The sequence below is a fragment of the Oryzias melastigma genome, linkage group LG16 (genome assembly GCF_002922805.2).
Source record: "Oryzias melastigma strain HK-1 linkage group LG16, ASM292280v2, whole genome shotgun sequence".
Classification (NCBI taxonomy): domain Eukaryota; kingdom Metazoa; phylum Chordata; class Actinopteri; order Beloniformes; family Adrianichthyidae; genus Oryzias; species Oryzias melastigma.
Window position 1 is genome coordinate 4450711 of NC_050527.1, and position 15625 is coordinate 4466335.

At 32.7% G+C, this 15625-nt stretch overlaps 3 protein-coding genes and 1 long non-coding RNA gene across 4 annotated transcripts in view; all 4 read left to right on the forward strand.

The window, feature by feature from the left end:
* The first annotated feature begins 722 nt into the window (after positions 1 to 722).
* Positions 723 to 4926, forward strand: LOC112143797 (meprin A subunit beta-like). Its single transcript, XM_036215891.1, has 4 exons — positions 723 to 736; positions 1009 to 1224; positions 3725 to 3903; positions 4694 to 4926. Exons 1-4 carry the CDS (start codon positions 723 to 725, stop codon positions 4924 to 4926), a joined length of 642 nt encoding a protein of 213 aa, XP_036071784.1.
* A 771-nt stretch (positions 4927 to 5697) lies between these two features.
* On the forward strand, positions 5698 to 8775 carry LOC118599840 (meprin A subunit beta-like). Its single transcript, XM_036216010.1, has 4 exons — positions 5698 to 5919; positions 7560 to 7790; positions 7901 to 8353; positions 8434 to 8775. Exons 1-4 carry the CDS (start codon positions 5778 to 5780, stop codon positions 8733 to 8735), a joined length of 1128 nt encoding a protein of 375 aa, XP_036071903.1. The 5' UTR covers positions 5698 to 5777; the 3' UTR covers positions 8736 to 8775.
* Positions 8776 to 9091: 316 nt separating this feature from the next.
* LOC112143799 (integumentary mucin C.1) lies at positions 9092 to 13252 on the forward strand. Its single transcript, XM_036215892.1, has 6 exons — positions 9092 to 9098; positions 9169 to 9268; positions 10487 to 10591; positions 10915 to 11019; positions 11456 to 11560; positions 12426 to 13252. The coding sequence occupies exons 1-6, from the start codon at positions 9092 to 9094 to the stop codon at positions 12502 to 12504; spliced, it is 501 nt and encodes a 166-aa protein (XP_036071785.1). The 3' UTR covers positions 12505 to 13252.
* Positions 13253 to 14514: 1262 nt separating this feature from the next.
* The window catches only part of LOC118599842, a 1524-nt gene continuing 413 nt past the window's right edge, over positions 14515 to 15625 (forward strand). Inside the window, exon 1 of the long non-coding RNA XR_004949351.1 lies at positions 14515 to 15430. This is a non-coding gene — a long non-coding RNA (uncharacterized LOC118599842). The remainder of the gene's footprint in view (positions 15431 to 15625) is intronic.

Genomic DNA, 15625 nt, shown 5'->3' on the forward strand with positions numbered 1-15625 from the left:
TAATGGTTTCCTTGAGAGTTTAAAAACCCTCCTCATGGCTTAGGGTAGTCCAGTTGAGAAACTGACATCCTGAAGATGGAAGGTAAGCTTAGAAACAGGCACAGAAAACACATATATTATTAGCATTTGTAAATGTATTTTAAAGTTTTATGTTGTAAAATTTCTTTTTTAAGGAAAACTCAAACCGAGGCCAAAAATAACAGTTTTTCTCATGGTGAATCTAGCAGTTTTTGCTGCATTTAAGACAGTAAGTGCTTCATAATTGTGTTTTTTCTAGTATAAAAAAAAATGACTTACTACTAAACTGCGATTTATTTTTAAAATAAAAAATGCAACTGTCAATATAATTTTGGAATCATATCAATGATTAGATCAACATCATTCAAACAGAAATTGCACAATGGTTAAGCTTTTAATAAAATGTTTTCCTTTTATTTTTTTTATTTTTTTTTTTCCAGACTGGAACGGGCTCTGTAGGTGTGTTCCATTTTTTAATGCACCATTTAATGAAGCCACTAAATACTTTGTTTGATTGAGTAATAACATGTCTCATTTCACCTTTTGTAGAAATTGTCGATGTAAGCGACGCAGAATCAAGAAAAGGTATTTTTTTGTAACTTCATTTCAAAATAAAATATGAAGGTTTGACTATGATACTTGCAAAACTTGTTCTCTGCTACTGATTTCTCTAAAAAAATGTCTTTCTTCAGATTTATTGCATGATGACATCGTTGAGGTATGTTAAAAAATTATGTGGATTTGATTACAGCAATCTATATAAAAACATGACAATTTTTTGGGGGCATATTAATTAAACTTGTTTTTTTTTTTGTATAAGACTCCAAATCAAAGGAGCACCATTATTGGGGACACCAACCTGTGGACACCCCCAGTACATTTAATGTTTGAGACAAGCATTGGTAAAATATTTTCTTTCTTCAAACAGCATTCTTATTTTATAAAGATGTTAATTCATCAAGAAAGGAAATATCTAATGTCTTAATTTAGAGGTACAACCAGTACAGCTAATTTATTATCAGCCAGTCAGAGTCAAATTACTTGCGAATTTCCTTGTTTCTATAACATCTTTTGTTGGACGTTGGCAGACATACATACTAAGGGAATCATCCTGAGAGCTCTCGACCAGTTCAGGCTGAAATCCTGCATTGACTTCAAACCGCGAGACGCTGAGGAGTATTACCTTTCCATTCAAAAGTTAAATGGGTACGTTTTTATACTTTTATCATTACCAACCCAGTTTCATGTCCACTTGGTCAGTTCATACCAGTTCATTATGTTAAAATCAGGTAATTTCAATAACCTGATATAAAGCATGCACGTTGCAATTAATGTATTTACGCTACTTTTACATTATTGTTTTAACAAAAACATTGAGTGATTCTTTTCATCTTATTTAAACATTGTTAAAGAACACTTTCATCATCTGCACACGGATGATCCAATTGATTTTGATGATTTTTTTTTATCAAAACAAAAATAATTTACCTTCATTGGTCAGTTCAACAAGAACAACGACTTATACAGGTAGCTTTTTAAATCTGTATTCAATTTTTTTGTTTATTATGTGTGTGTTTTTGTCTAAAATAAAATGGGAAAGCATCATTATAGGTAAATTATACTGACATTCAACTTCTGCAGGTCAACTAATTTAGCACGGGACAAGAGTAGATAACTTTTTAATTATTTCTTGATGCACTCTGAGCATACATATCTACATACACTGGATGAAAAATCTTTTTACTTAAATTCACAGTGAAAATAAAAGCCTAAGTGGGACATTAGGCCACAGTTTGCTCTGTCCACCACAACAACGTGCCAAAACTAGCTGATACGTTTATCTTTTATTCAGAACACCATATCACAGCCTCTATAGTTATAAAAAAAAACCATTGGCTCTTGTTAAAGTAAAATGACTGTTTAAACATAGATTTCCCCTTTTCAGCATTAAACATGAAAAGAAAATAAAGCAATAAATCTCTTAAAGATCCTTAAAACCATGTAAATAAGTTTACTTTTGGTGCAAAGTCAACATTTGACTATGTAGAAGTCAATGACAAATCATTAATTTTTAAAACTTGTTTGTTTACCTTTTCCCACATTTTCTCCCTCTTAGAATATATTCTTTCTTTCTCCATTACACTCTTTAAAATGTTCAAATTCACCAAACAGGTTAAAGGAAACTATTAAATCACACAGGTATTTTCTACTGTCTTGCTATTGTGAAGTCAATATATGTGTTGTGATATTAGTAAGACTTAAAAGTGTTCTTTGTATGTTGTGTTGTTTTGATTTGGTGGATCAGAGCACTCTGGACCCAATGGTATTTTTTGTTTTTTAAACCGTTGAGATAGAAAAAAAAATCCTCATTGGTGGTGCAAAAGTAAAGTAGAAATTCTGTTATAATTAAAAAAAACAGTAACAATAAAAAACAAAAACTTCATCAAGCCACTATTTTAATTGTATTTGATCTTTTACTTAACAAAATATTACAAATGTAAAAGAAAATACCTCAAAATAGGCTTTTTTGTTTTACAGACATTAGGTTTATTAGGTGAAATAATAAACAGTTACACATGTAACTGTTTTGTTGTATTATTGGAGTAAAGCTATGAAACTGGATTCTCCTCTTGTAAGTGGGTTTCTACACACTGGGTTTCCCCATGTTAGCCGAAGCTAACAAAGATCATCTTCCAGTTTATCTTCAAACCTGGGGCTACATGATCTAATCCAAAAAAACATTAAAAGTACTGATACATAGTGACATTAAATACTAACATCTTCACTGTCTTTTTCGTTCGTTTTTTCAACTTGTACTCGTGTTTTTTTCAGAGCCGTGCAAAAATAATCCTCAATAATTATTTTGTGTTGTAGATTTTTTTAAGAGCAGCTATTTGTTATTTGCTGCTGTGTTTATTTTTATTTGTAGCATTTTTTTTGCAACATCAGTTCTTTTTAATTGCAACTGTTTCTTTTATTTGCGACAGCAGTTTTTGTTATTAGCAATATTTCTTTTTATTTGACCTTTTTTGTTTACAAAGATACTTTTTTTCTGCTGTGATGGTCACAGTACAAAACTATTGATAGTAAGGCTAGAATCCAGGCCTTAAATGAAAAGTTGCTATAAGTAAAAATATTATTTCATTAGATTTGTTTGATCACTGGAGAAAATGTGGAATTGCATGACTGTTTCTTTAAAGTACTTATATATATATTTTTTTGCTTCTAACAATTAGCCAACGATGCAATTATTCACATTTGACTCTTTTTTTTCTTTCTTTATCAAATTCCACCTAGAATGGATCTGATTGTATCTTGATACTTGAAATGCATCATGAAACTCAACCTGTAGAAACAGAAGCTTTATACCGTTTAAAAATCAATACAACAACAAACAGTTAAAGCATTTTTCCTTTCAAAGATGTGATGACTACTTTTGTTCATCCTAGTGTGATACTTGAGTTTGCTAATTACAGAAAATTAGCTAAACAATGTAAAGCAGCCAGTTAAACTAAAAGCAAGTAAAATTAAAGAATTCCAATGAAGAAACAGTTGTAAACATTTGAGTGGACCTCACACCACTTTGTTTTTGAAAAATGGACCCTAGAGTCAGAAAGGTTCCCTGATCTACGGTATCAAATGATTGTTAACAGTGATGTTCTGTAAGTATTGTGACTAACATTAATTTGTGCTTCTCCTATTTTAGATGTTTTTCTTCGATTGGGAGAGTAAATCCAAATGGGCAGGTTTTATCCATTGGAGAGGGCTGTGAATATGTTCACACTGTTGAGCATGAGATGCTTCACGCTCTCGGCTTCTACCATGAACAGTCCAGATATGACAGAGATGATTATGTGACTATTGTCACGGACAACATCCTCAAAGGTTTGAGAACTACTCTAACAACATACAAGACTTTAAGCTAAGATCTTTGCATTTTAGTATGTTAAGGAAGTATACATTTATCAATGAGAAACTGAACAGGATCTGTTTAATGTTATAAAGAAAATAAATGTATTAAAAACTTGAGCTGCCACAAATTATTATTTTGATTAATCAGCAATTATTTTTTCCGATTAGTTGACTAATTTATGTAAAATACACATCTTAACAATCAGCCTTTAACTAACTAAAAGTAAAGACAATGGACTCTATGCACGGAGCTGTGTGACGTATTTCCGGTTTCGAATAAGACCGCTTACTTTCTTCTAAATGTGGCTGACTGAGTGGACTTGGGAAATCTCTGCGTACTTTTCCTGGTATTGGTTTATTTTCGTTATTTCTTATATTGTATGATAGTTTATGATTATGTGTATACACAATGACATCCAAAAAGGCAAAGGCTACAAACTAGAGGGAAAGAGTGTAAACAAAGGGCTGATGGGAATTAGCAGAGTCCCTTCCACTACTCAGAGGCATATTTCCAACAACTTCCTGTAGTTCTGGAGGAAATATATATTTTTAAATGACACAGGCTTTTTGGTTTGGGCTAAAAAAAAAAATAAAAAAAACATGATTAAAAGATGCCTGGGAATGATTTTACAAAAGAAAAAAATACAGTCAGAGTGGGACTTTAAACTCAGAGCAATTATTGCACACATTGCACTCAAAACAATATTTTGCAGACATTATAGTATTTTATAACTCATTCATGAATTTTATGTATTTCATATAGGCAAAGAGCACAATTTTAACAAGGTTGCAAGCGATACAAGTACCACCCATGGAACACCATACGACTACATGTCAGTGATGCACTACAGCAACGATGCTTTCACCAATGGAAACGGTTCGACCATCATCACCATAGACCCTACATTTCAAAATGTGATCGGCCAAAAGCTGGAGATGAGTTATTATGATGTTCAGGAGTTAAACCTTCTCTACAAATGTAGTAAGTACACTTGAAAGGAAATAATTTTTAATTTCAATTGTTTATTTTAGCAACTCAAACTAAGGATCAGTGGAGTTTAAAAACAATTGTAAATAACAGCAAGTGCTTAACATACTTTTGGCCTACTTGTAAAAACAAAAATAAATTATATATATTAAAAAGTGTAAAGCTTCTGGCTAAAACTGACACATTTACCTTAAAGTTTGGAGCTCTCATTAAGCTTGTTAACTGATTTATACAGGTGTGCTGTTTAAGCTTGCTGTACAAGAGGACTTTTATTAAAGACAGCAAATATGCATACAAATTTCAAATGAAAATTTGTATTTACTTGTTAATGTATTAAATTGTTGGAAAATAAAAGTAAAAAATAATTACAAAGGTGTGGATTTGGTTTTATACTGAGGCATTATTGTTTAAATGGAAAGCCACCAGCACAAACACCTAAAACTTTACCTTTCATTATCACAGCTATATTGAGAATCTTATTAAACCATTTATATCAGTTGCAAATAGTTACAAAATTTCAGCAGTCTTTCAGTGACCGCTGCAAATTAAGTGTTGAACATGGAGAACGGATGACAACTAAAACAGAGTACACATAAAATTGCTCTACAACTTATAACAAATAATGCAAATTACAGGATTCGTGTAAAAGATATTTATGAACATAGCAAATAAACAAGTAAACCACTTAAGAGTTTTCTGAGTTCACAAATAATGGTTGTTAACTTTTCTGAATTAAAAGAAAAGATTTAATTGTGGAAAGTGAAAAGTAATAATAAAAGTTCTAAGAAAAAAAGCACTAAATACCTTTCTAATTTTTCTACATTTCTTTACCTCCACAGACTCTACCATCGCCTTTAACATGTACTGTGGCTTTTCTAATGGAACCTTGTGTGAAATGAATCGTTGTTCACAAGGTAACATCAGCTGGGAACTAGTAACACAAGTTATAAGTGGTCCAAGTTCTGATCACACAACTCTACCCAGTGGAAGCAAAAACTACAGTAAGATTTCAGTCTTTTTTATTTGAGAAATGTATCTGTTATTTATTTAATGTTATCTAGTAAAAATGAAAAAATAAATCAGTGATATTTCTTAAATTACTTTTTTTTGGGGTGGGGGGGTGTATTTGTTTAATGTTATTTAATGGATTGGATTGGATTTATCGGCGCTTTTCCAGACGCTCAAAGCGCTTACATTGTATATCCATTATTCATTCACACCTCATTCATACTTGGTGACGGTAAGCTACTATTGTAGCCACAGCTGCCCTGGGGCAGGCTGACAGAGGCGTGGCTGCCAGTACGCGCCTACGGCCCCTCTGCTTATTTATGAAGTGCGGGGAAAAAAAATAATGGTACATTATCTAAATCAGTGAATATCTATATTAAAGCAAAAGCATCTGTTTAGTCTGATTCAGAAATGTATGACAATAGATCACCTATGATCATACAGTCATCACTTAGTGGAATACATTAACGTCTTGGCTACAGTGGTGGACAACATTGTTCATACCCCTCAGTTAAAGAAGGACAAACCCACAATTCTCACTGAAATCACTCAAAACTTACAAAAGTAACAATAAAAAAAAATTATTGAAAATTAAACAATCAAAATCAGCCATCACTTTTGCATTGTTGATTAACATAATTATTTAAAAAAAACAAAGTAATGAAACAGGCCTGGACAAAAATGATGGTACCTCAATAAAAGATTGAAAACTATTTGACCAGAGTGACATGATTAACTCAGGTGTGTCCTTTAATTGACATCACAGGTGTTTTATTTATTGTTACTTTTGTACGTTTTGACTGATTTCAGTGAGAATTGTGGGTTTTGCTTTTCTTTAACTGAGGGGTGTGAACAATTTTGTCCACTACGTTATAAGATTCTGCCACAATCTTCCACAATTTTTTGATAAAAATGAAAGCTTTTCAGCAGCTCTCACAACACTTGAAAGTTGCAGACAAACAGCTCATTTGTTATTAAATGATTAGAGGCAGGGCATCAGCACAAAAGCTTTGGAGTAAAAACTAAACCTCGTAGGATTAAGAAGTTTGTGTTCATCAAAAGCAAAAAATGCAGATGAGAAAATGTGATTTGGAAATGTGCCCACTAAAAAAAGAAATTGTCAGTCTGTCATTCTAATGGTAGGTTCATTTAAACAGTGAGAGACGGAAAATCTTAAAATAATAATAATAGTAATATTTAAAAAAGAAATAAAAATGTATACTGATTTATTTACATTTCATAAAGGGCATTTTTTGCCTTTTAAATGGTTTTGTCTCTCTCAATAATGTCTATTGGGGTTGTAATGGATCACGGATAATCCTTGGTTAGTATGGATCATGAGATTCGGTTCGGCCCATAAGTGTCTGTTAACCTCAAGCTCCTGCTGCATCTTGAAGGAGATTCCAAGATGGAATTACAAGCTGTCAAGGGAAGGCTGCCTTCTCTCTGTCGGTAGCAGGAGAGTGTCATTTTCATTAAACATTAAAAAAGAAAAAAAACATGACATTTTTTTCTATTAAATTCCTTTGTAGATTGTTTTTTTGTGGTGAGAAATAAAGCAGGAGATAAAACAATTTTGCTGTTGATTTTTGGTGACCTGTAATTGACATTTTTTATGTTACCATGTTTTTAGATGGAGAAGTAGGCTACTTCATGCATGTTAACACAGCCACAGGTCAGGAGGGAGACACAGCACAACTGGAAACTCAGAGGATGACTCTCAAAAGAGACTGTCATATCCAGTGTCTGCAGTTCTACTATTACCACAGTGGAGATGAGTCTGATGTTCTCAACATCTGGATCAGAGAGTTTGAGAATGAACAGGACTCAACAGGAACCCGACGCCTCATGGGGCAGATCACTGGTAAAGAAACATCTGAACTGTTGATTTGATTTGTTGCTTTTATATGGCTCATACTTCTGTCCAAATATTTCAAGGGAAGATAAAATTTGAACTGTTTTTTTTTTTATTAGGTTCCCAAACATCTCACTGGAGGCTTCATCATGTTTCCTTAAATGCTTCTAAAAGCTTCCAGGTGGTGTTTGAAGCTCAGAAAGGAGCAGGACTCGCATCAGGAGGCTTCTCAGTTGATGACATCAATCTGCATGAGACTGAATGTCCACATTTAACACTGCAGATTGATGACTTTGAGAGAGTCCTGAACACTAGTGTCTCAGGATCCTTCAAATACAGTTCACGGCAGTACTCCAGTGAGGGTTATGCTTACCGGTTTGGTGTTAGACTTTCTGAGACATATATTGGACTGTATGTGCAACTGTTGTCTGGTGATTATGACGATCAACTGGAGTGGCCAAACTTTGGTAGACAAATTACTTTTCAAATGCTGGATCAGACCCCCAACATTCAGCAGCAGATGGCAAAGCGGTGGAGTTTCACCACAAATGAAAATCACGTCGGCCAAGATGGTAAGGATATTAAAACTTTAAGAAATTCCAGAAAGACAAAATAAAACTCTAACAAAAATCTATTTGCTTTACGTGAATAGGTATCTTTTACTTTGACAACCCACGCAAGATTGGATCTCTAAAGTTCACAGATGAGAATAACGAACAGGTCTATGGTGGAGTTCTCTATGGAAAAATAGAGTTTTCGACTTTGGAAGAAATGCAAAACAGAGAGTTCCTCAAAGGAGGGAGTGCTGTTTTTACCCTCAACTTTCAAGGCAAGTTAAGAATTTTGCTAAGTAACCTGAAGGTTGTAGTCTCTGATAACACCGTGACTGCCACTGAATTCAACCAACAATATATATTTTGTTTTTTAGCACAAAAGAGGAACAAAAATCCCTGACCCAAATCATTGTAACATCTATGTAACAGAACCTAATAGCCAAAAAAGCATGCAGTAAATAACTTTTTCAAGAACCAAAAAAAAAAATCTTAATTTTCATCCAATAAATACAAAATTGATAACTAGAATAATTTTCAGTGAAGTGACTCATAGAAATGGGAGATTAGAGAATAAATACCCATTCATCATTAAATGAGAAGTAAAATTGTATTATTAGTAACAAGCACATTCTGTCTTATACTAAATTTGGTTATTGTATGTATTGTAACCTCAGATGACTTAACACTAATTTTTCTTGACATAAGAAACAAGTTAGGAAGATGCTAAATTCAAGAAGCTTTGTTGTTCCTTAAAAAATGTCAAGTTTATTTCAAAATGTTTAACTCTAATTTAATTCTTTTTGGCATCGCTCCTATTTTTTATTTATTGTTAGATCTCACTCCACTGGTTAATGGAAGTACTCTACCATGTCCTCAAGTGAAACCAACGACCTTTGTCCATTCCACTGATGGAGATGAAGGGCCCTGTTCAAGGTGGGATCCTATGACAATTAAAGAGTAATCTTTCAACCTACAGGTGAACCTGGTATATCAAAAAGAAAAGTTCAAGATTAATAATACTTTATTTTTTTGAGATAGAGAAAAATGTCACTTTTGCAGGACCTCACCATCAAAATCTACAACCACTGTAGTGAGATTTCAAACCACCATTGTTACAACTCCATCTTTACCGTATCTTTAAACAACAGTTGATGACAGGTCTCACTGCATTGTTTTGTGATTTTATAATAGGTATTATAATCATCTATAATGATTCTATCATAGAAATTTACATTTTAAGGCATTGTTTTAATATTTGTTTAAGATCAATCATTAACAACCTCAAGCACATAGTGTCGTATATGTTAATGGTTTGTCATAAGTACCTTTGTTTAATTCAGTTGAAGTGTTTATTTGGATAATTAGTTCTGTAAATGCTTTATCATCAAATCAACACTCAACATAACAACTCAATCTTTACCAGATCTTTCAACAACAGTTGATGACAGGAAGCCCAACACAATTTTGTAATTTCATATTTGATATGGTAATGATGTATATTTGATTCAACAATACAAATTGACATTTTAGCTCAAGGAGAACATAAATACGATAGAATAAAAATGGTCACAAGGCAAGTATTATTTATTTAATTTTTCATATATCCTCCGTGTGCACAGAAAACATTTGCATATTTTACATTTAAATAAAACATTGCAAATAATCAAATGAAATATTTGCTTTTTTACACTGTAAGTGGTTATTTTGAGATATTTACTGAAACTGATAAATGATTATGTAATCATTTGCTAAAGATCACTCTTAACTACATTTTTTCCCACCAAATCTATATTGTTCCAGAACATAGAGAAAATGTGCATTTTTCCAATGATAAAAGTATTTTTCGCCAGGTGAAAAGCAAATGTTTCCTTTTTTCAATGCCAAGAGTACAATTTGGGTCATGCAGAAAAGAAATATGTTAGAACATAAATTATTATGTGAGCAAAATTTACTTCTCTTTTTTTCAAGCCTCATCCTCTTTTTGCACAGAAAGAAATTAATATTTCAAATTTTCAAGTAAGAAAAAAAAACAACAAATATTCAAATTTATGTTTTTACCAATGGGAGGTGATGTTTATTGAAACTGATTTTTAATTCTAATATTTATTCTAATAACCTAAAAAAAGGTTTAATATATTCTGACTTTTGCAGCACCCCACCAACAGAAACTACAACCACATCCACTACTTTTAAAACTCCACCCACCACCACAACAACTCCATCTTTACCAGATCCTCCAACAACAGTTGATAACAGGTAGCCCAACATTATTGTATTTCATTTTATATATGATCTTGTAATGTTGTGTAATGATTCTACGTAACAAATTGACATTTTAATTCATGTAGGAAAAAAGTATTTGAATATGAATAGTAATGCAAGCACATTTTATTTATTTTAAAGAAAGTTACCCTTCATGTGAACACAACAAATCTGCATATTTTACTTTGTGAACAAAGATATCAAGTATTTGCATGATTAAATGTATGTTTTTTCTTTTTATAAATAATTGGAGATGATGTTTAATCAAACTGATTAGTGATTCTAACATAATTTTTAAAATGATCTGACTTTTATAGGACCACACCTACTGAGACTACAACAACACCCACTACTTTTAAAACTCCACCCACCACCACAACAACTCCATCTTTACCAGATCCTCCAACAACAGTTGATAACAGGTAGCTCAATATTATTTTATTTCATTTTATATATGATCTTGTAATGTTGTGTAATGATTCTATCAAACAAATTGACATTTTAATTCATGTAGGAAAAAAGTATTTGAATATGCATAGTAATGCAAGCACATTTTATTTATTTTATAGAAAGTTATCCTTCATGTGCACAGAACCAATTTGCATATTTTACTTTGTAAACAAAGATGCCAAACTATTTACATGATGAAATGTACGTTTTTTAAATGAATAGGAGGTGATGTTTATTTAAACTGATTAGTGATTGTAATATCCTTTTTATAGGATTATTATTACAAATCCTATATGCAGAGTCAGATAACTTTATGGTTTGTTATAGGTGACTTTGTATATTGACGTAAGAGTAGTTATTTGGGTATTTAGGTTTAATTCACTCTTTAAAATGATGTGACTTTTACAGGACCACACCCACGGAAACTACAACCACACCCACTACTTTTAAAACTCCACCCACCACCACAACAACTCCATCTTTACCAGATCCTCCAACAACAGTTGATGACAGGTTGCTCAATATTGTTTTTAATTTCATATTTGATCATTTTTGTATCCTGTTCTCAGTTGTAATAGCAATACGACATGGATGAGCAAAATGTAGCTGTGACTCTAATGAGGGGCGGGGGTGTCACCCAGGGAGTATGGAACTCCAGAGGAGGTTCTGGAGTGCAAAAAGACCGGTCGGTTGCCCTGCACGATCGAACTATCTCTCTGACTAGAGCAGACAGAGTCGTATCTTTGTGTTTGCAAGCAGAGGACTGATTTAGATCATTATAAGTGAATTGTCACTTTAAAATATTAATAGCAATAATAAAAGCTAGCTCAAACTCATCATGCTCAAAACTACAACTTTGTTTGTTTACAACGGAACTTCTTCTTCTACAGCCGTTTGCGATATTTTAGATAGTTCTATGCATGTCAAAATGATTTATTCTGATCAAACGTGTGGAGTATGTAAATATTTGTTATATATAATCAGATGTAGTTTTTCAGGGCCCATGTACACAGTTCTATATCCGATCTTTAATCTGATCAAGGACATTTTGCACATGTTCTAATGAGAACCAGCGGGCGGGTTCGCTGCCATCTTGTTCTCCAATAGAACTTAGTAAATGCTGATGTCACATCAGTGTCATTATTTCATTGGCTAAATACCGATGTGCTCTTAGATCGACTAGTTATTCTAGTAAGAAAGAAGAACTGAAGTTTATCCCATAGAATTTTTTACATGAGAGGTGAGCATGATGTCCAAACTGCTTTTAAAATCCAGGGTACTAGATAGTTCTGGACTACATTGTTTTAGTTAAGGGGTAGAGGGGATTCAGAATAGCTCATGATACACTAATTCATTTGATTGCTTTCTTTCTATTTAGCACCCCTAACGTTTCTCCAAACATGAAGCCTTCTGCCATTCTCATCTTTCTGCTCACCGTAATGGGCCTGGTCCACTGATGGAAATCTCTGTTCCTCATCTGGGAGAAAGTGACTTCATGGAACTTATTTATGTTTTGGTATGATACAAATTAGAATGAAAACCTTTGAAGCAGGAGCTTAAGTTATAAATATGATAATTAAATCTTCCGGAATTTGTTAATTCATGGTGATGGCAACATAATTAGTTACATGCATACTTTTAAATAAGTTTTAAGATAAATGTATTTTCTGTCAATTGTGCTTTACTCTTTTAAAATAAATATTCAATCCTGTTACAATGAGGAATGTGCAGCTTAGAACATGTAAACCCATAACCTAATTTGTTTTCTAGCAAGAATACATATTTTGTTTTTATTTATTCTTCATCGTGTTTTGTATTGATATATTTAATTAAATCACTGTCAATTTGGGGGAAAATTGTAAAAAAATAAAAAGAAGAAACTTTTGCTCTAAAAGTTGTAGTTATTTGTCATGTGTTGAAAGAAATAAGCTTGCAAGATTACTTGAACCTTTCAGCAAACCCAGTAAAATTAAATACACTTTAGATATGAAATATTTTTTACAATTTAACATTTTAATAACACATTAATTTAGAAAAAAACATCACATTCACTCAGAAAAGAAAGTACTAATATTCTGCAAACAGAAATGCTAATGACTTTGAAGAAGGAGCTAACATAGCTAGATTGCAGTGTGAACCATTAGCTTTTAAGCAAACATGTAAAGAAAACTGCTACGGTTAAAATAAAAAAAAATAAAAAAAAAAGTCAGGTAACTTAAATGTGTGGACACGTATTACATTTTTTTTCTCAGAAAATAACATTGTAAGTTGAAGCCACAGCTACATTTCCTTCAATTAAAACTGTGTCACAACAAAAAGCAAGTCTTTAATTAATATTTACCAGCGTCAATTTTAAATTGACGATGCAATAAACATTAAAAACAATTCACAAAATGTATATTCATAAACAAAGCTTATGTTAAATATACATGACTTAACAAGTAACATAAAGACTAAATTAGACTGGAGATAGTGAGCAACTACAATACCTACAGGAAAAACCATGGATAAATCACTTACATGCATACAAATTCTCTAAAATCTTTTGCACTCAAATGATTTAGATTCAGCAATTTTATATTGAACTTTCAGTTTCTTAAAGATAAGTGCAAGTCTGGAATACCAACAAAAAACAAGATGTCAGCTGATGTCAGCTCTTGCAGACTTTGACTCTTATCAGGATATAAAATAAAACACAGGTCATAACTTTTTAATTATACACCATCTCAAATTATTGAGAAGACTTATGAAATTAACTGGAACTCAGATTCACTTACATATTTGGGGGTAATCTTGCCAAAGGAATTAGGTTGAAGAATAGTAACTATGATTCGTTACTGTCCAAAATAAAAGCAGATCTTCGGAGGTGGAATCTAATCCCTTTTATGAATATCTCCCCAAGAATAGAGGCTGTAAAGATGAATATTCTTCCAAGATTCTTGTACTTGTTCCAGACTTTACCAGTGGAGTTGACAGATCAGGATTTTGCACAATGGGACAAACTGATATCCCGATTTGTATGGCAGGGAAAAAGACCAACGGTCAGGTACAGAACATTGCAGCTGCCCAAGGAGAAAGGGGGAGATGGTCTCCCTTGTATAAGGAGCTACTACCAGGCCGCCCAGATAAGACCATTGTTGAACTTGTGTGATCTTTCATATTCAGCTAGATGGAAAGACATCGAGACTCATACATCATTTGGAGCTCCAGTACAGACCCTAATTGGAGATTTAACTTTAATAAAGAATTTAAAAGAACAATTGAGTCCTTGGCTGGGTACATCACTTAAAAAAATGTTTAATTTTGTTGTAAAAAACAGGTTAGGATTACACTGTAAAATGATAAAATGGATCGCATACGATACAGAGTTTCTACCAAACACAACTGATGAGAACTGCAAAAATTGGAAAAGAGGACCAACAATGTACTGGGAACTTTTGAAGAACATGAGGATTAAAAGTTTCCAGAAAATTAAAAACCAATTTGATCTGAAAAATAATGACTTTTATAGATACTTGCAGCTGATGCATTATTTAGAACAAAACATAATAAAAGTAAACCTAGAAGGGCCAGAATTAATGATTACTAAAATGTTTCCTTTATCATACAAGTCAAATTTGGGCAGGAAGGTTATTTCTAGACTGTATACAGGACTTTGAATCTGAAGAGACAGGATACTGTGTATTTAAAAGAGAAATGGAAATCAATAGAGGACTGGGAGGAAATTTGTGAAGAACAGTGGAAAACAACATGTTCCTTGTTCTGGCGAGAATTTGGATATTATTTTGTGACACCAGCACAAAAAACACATCAAAACATGAGTTGTTGGAGGATGTGTGGGGCAGATAAGGCTAATCACTTCCACATATTTTAGGACTGGCCGTTGATAAACATCAAAGTTGCATAGATGGGGCATTGAAATTAAGACTTCCATTTAAATTTGAAGTGTTTCATTTGGGGAAGTGGACTGTAGAAGTTAAAAGAGCAAACATAAAGATGCTTAGAATTATGTAAATTGCAGGAAAAAAAGCGTTTACTAGAAAATGAATGAAGGCTGATATTCCGAGTGCTTATGACTGGATGGACTTTATCCAGGAAATATATGTAATGGAGAAGCTAACTTACTCTCTCAAATTGGAATGGGAAAAGTTTAATTTTATTTTTTTTAGAGAATGGAAGAAATACATCAGCCCAATAAGGGCAGATTTTATTTGACTTTGAAACAGCTGCTCATCCTCAGTTATGTTGCCACAATTTAGGGTGTTCTCTCGTGTTTTTTTTTTGTTGCTCCTTTTGTTCTGGTACCTTATTATACTAATATTTTTTATCTTTGAAATAATGATGTAAAAATGTATTGATTCATAACGTTTTCATCTATGAAAGGTAATGGTGTAGGTGATGAGGAGCATGATGATAATCGATAACATGTGGAGAATGATCATTGGAGTACAGTCCTGTGTGACATGATGCTTGTAATCTAGAATTTCAAAGTGGAAATTTCCACCCACCGCTAATCCATGAACTGTTGTAACACCTGCTGAAAAATTCAATAAAAAATTAATATAACAAAAGAAAAGA

Coding starts and splice junctions, on each gene's coding strand:
- LOC112143797 (XM_036215891.1), top strand. Junction 1,225..3,724: donor TCCATTCAAAAGTTAAATGG/GTACGTTTTTAT, acceptor CTCCTATTTTAG/ATGTTTTTCTTCGATTGGGA. Junction 3,904..4,693: donor CACGGACAACATCCTCAAAG/GTTTGAGAACTA, acceptor TATTTCATATAG/GCAAAGAGCACAATTTTAAC.
- LOC118599840 (XM_036216010.1), top strand. CDS start 5,778: ATGTACTGTGGCTTTTCTAATGGAACCTTGTGTGAAATGAATCGTTGT. Junction 5,920..7,559: donor CAGTGGAAGCAAAAACTACA/GTAAGATTTCAG, acceptor CCATGTTTTTAG/ATGGAGAAGTAGGCTACTTC. Junction 8,354..8,433: donor AAATCACGTCGGCCAAGATG/GTAAGGATATTA, acceptor TTACGTGAATAG/GTATCTTTTACTTTGACAAC.
- LOC112143799 (XM_036215892.1), top strand. Junction 9,269..10,486: donor GATGAAGGGCCCTGTTCAAG/GTGGGATCCTAT, acceptor TGACTTTTGCAG/CACCCCACCAACAGAAACTA. Junction 10,592..10,914: donor CCAACAACAGTTGATAACAG/GTAGCCCAACAT, acceptor TGACTTTTATAG/GACCACACCTACTGAGACTA.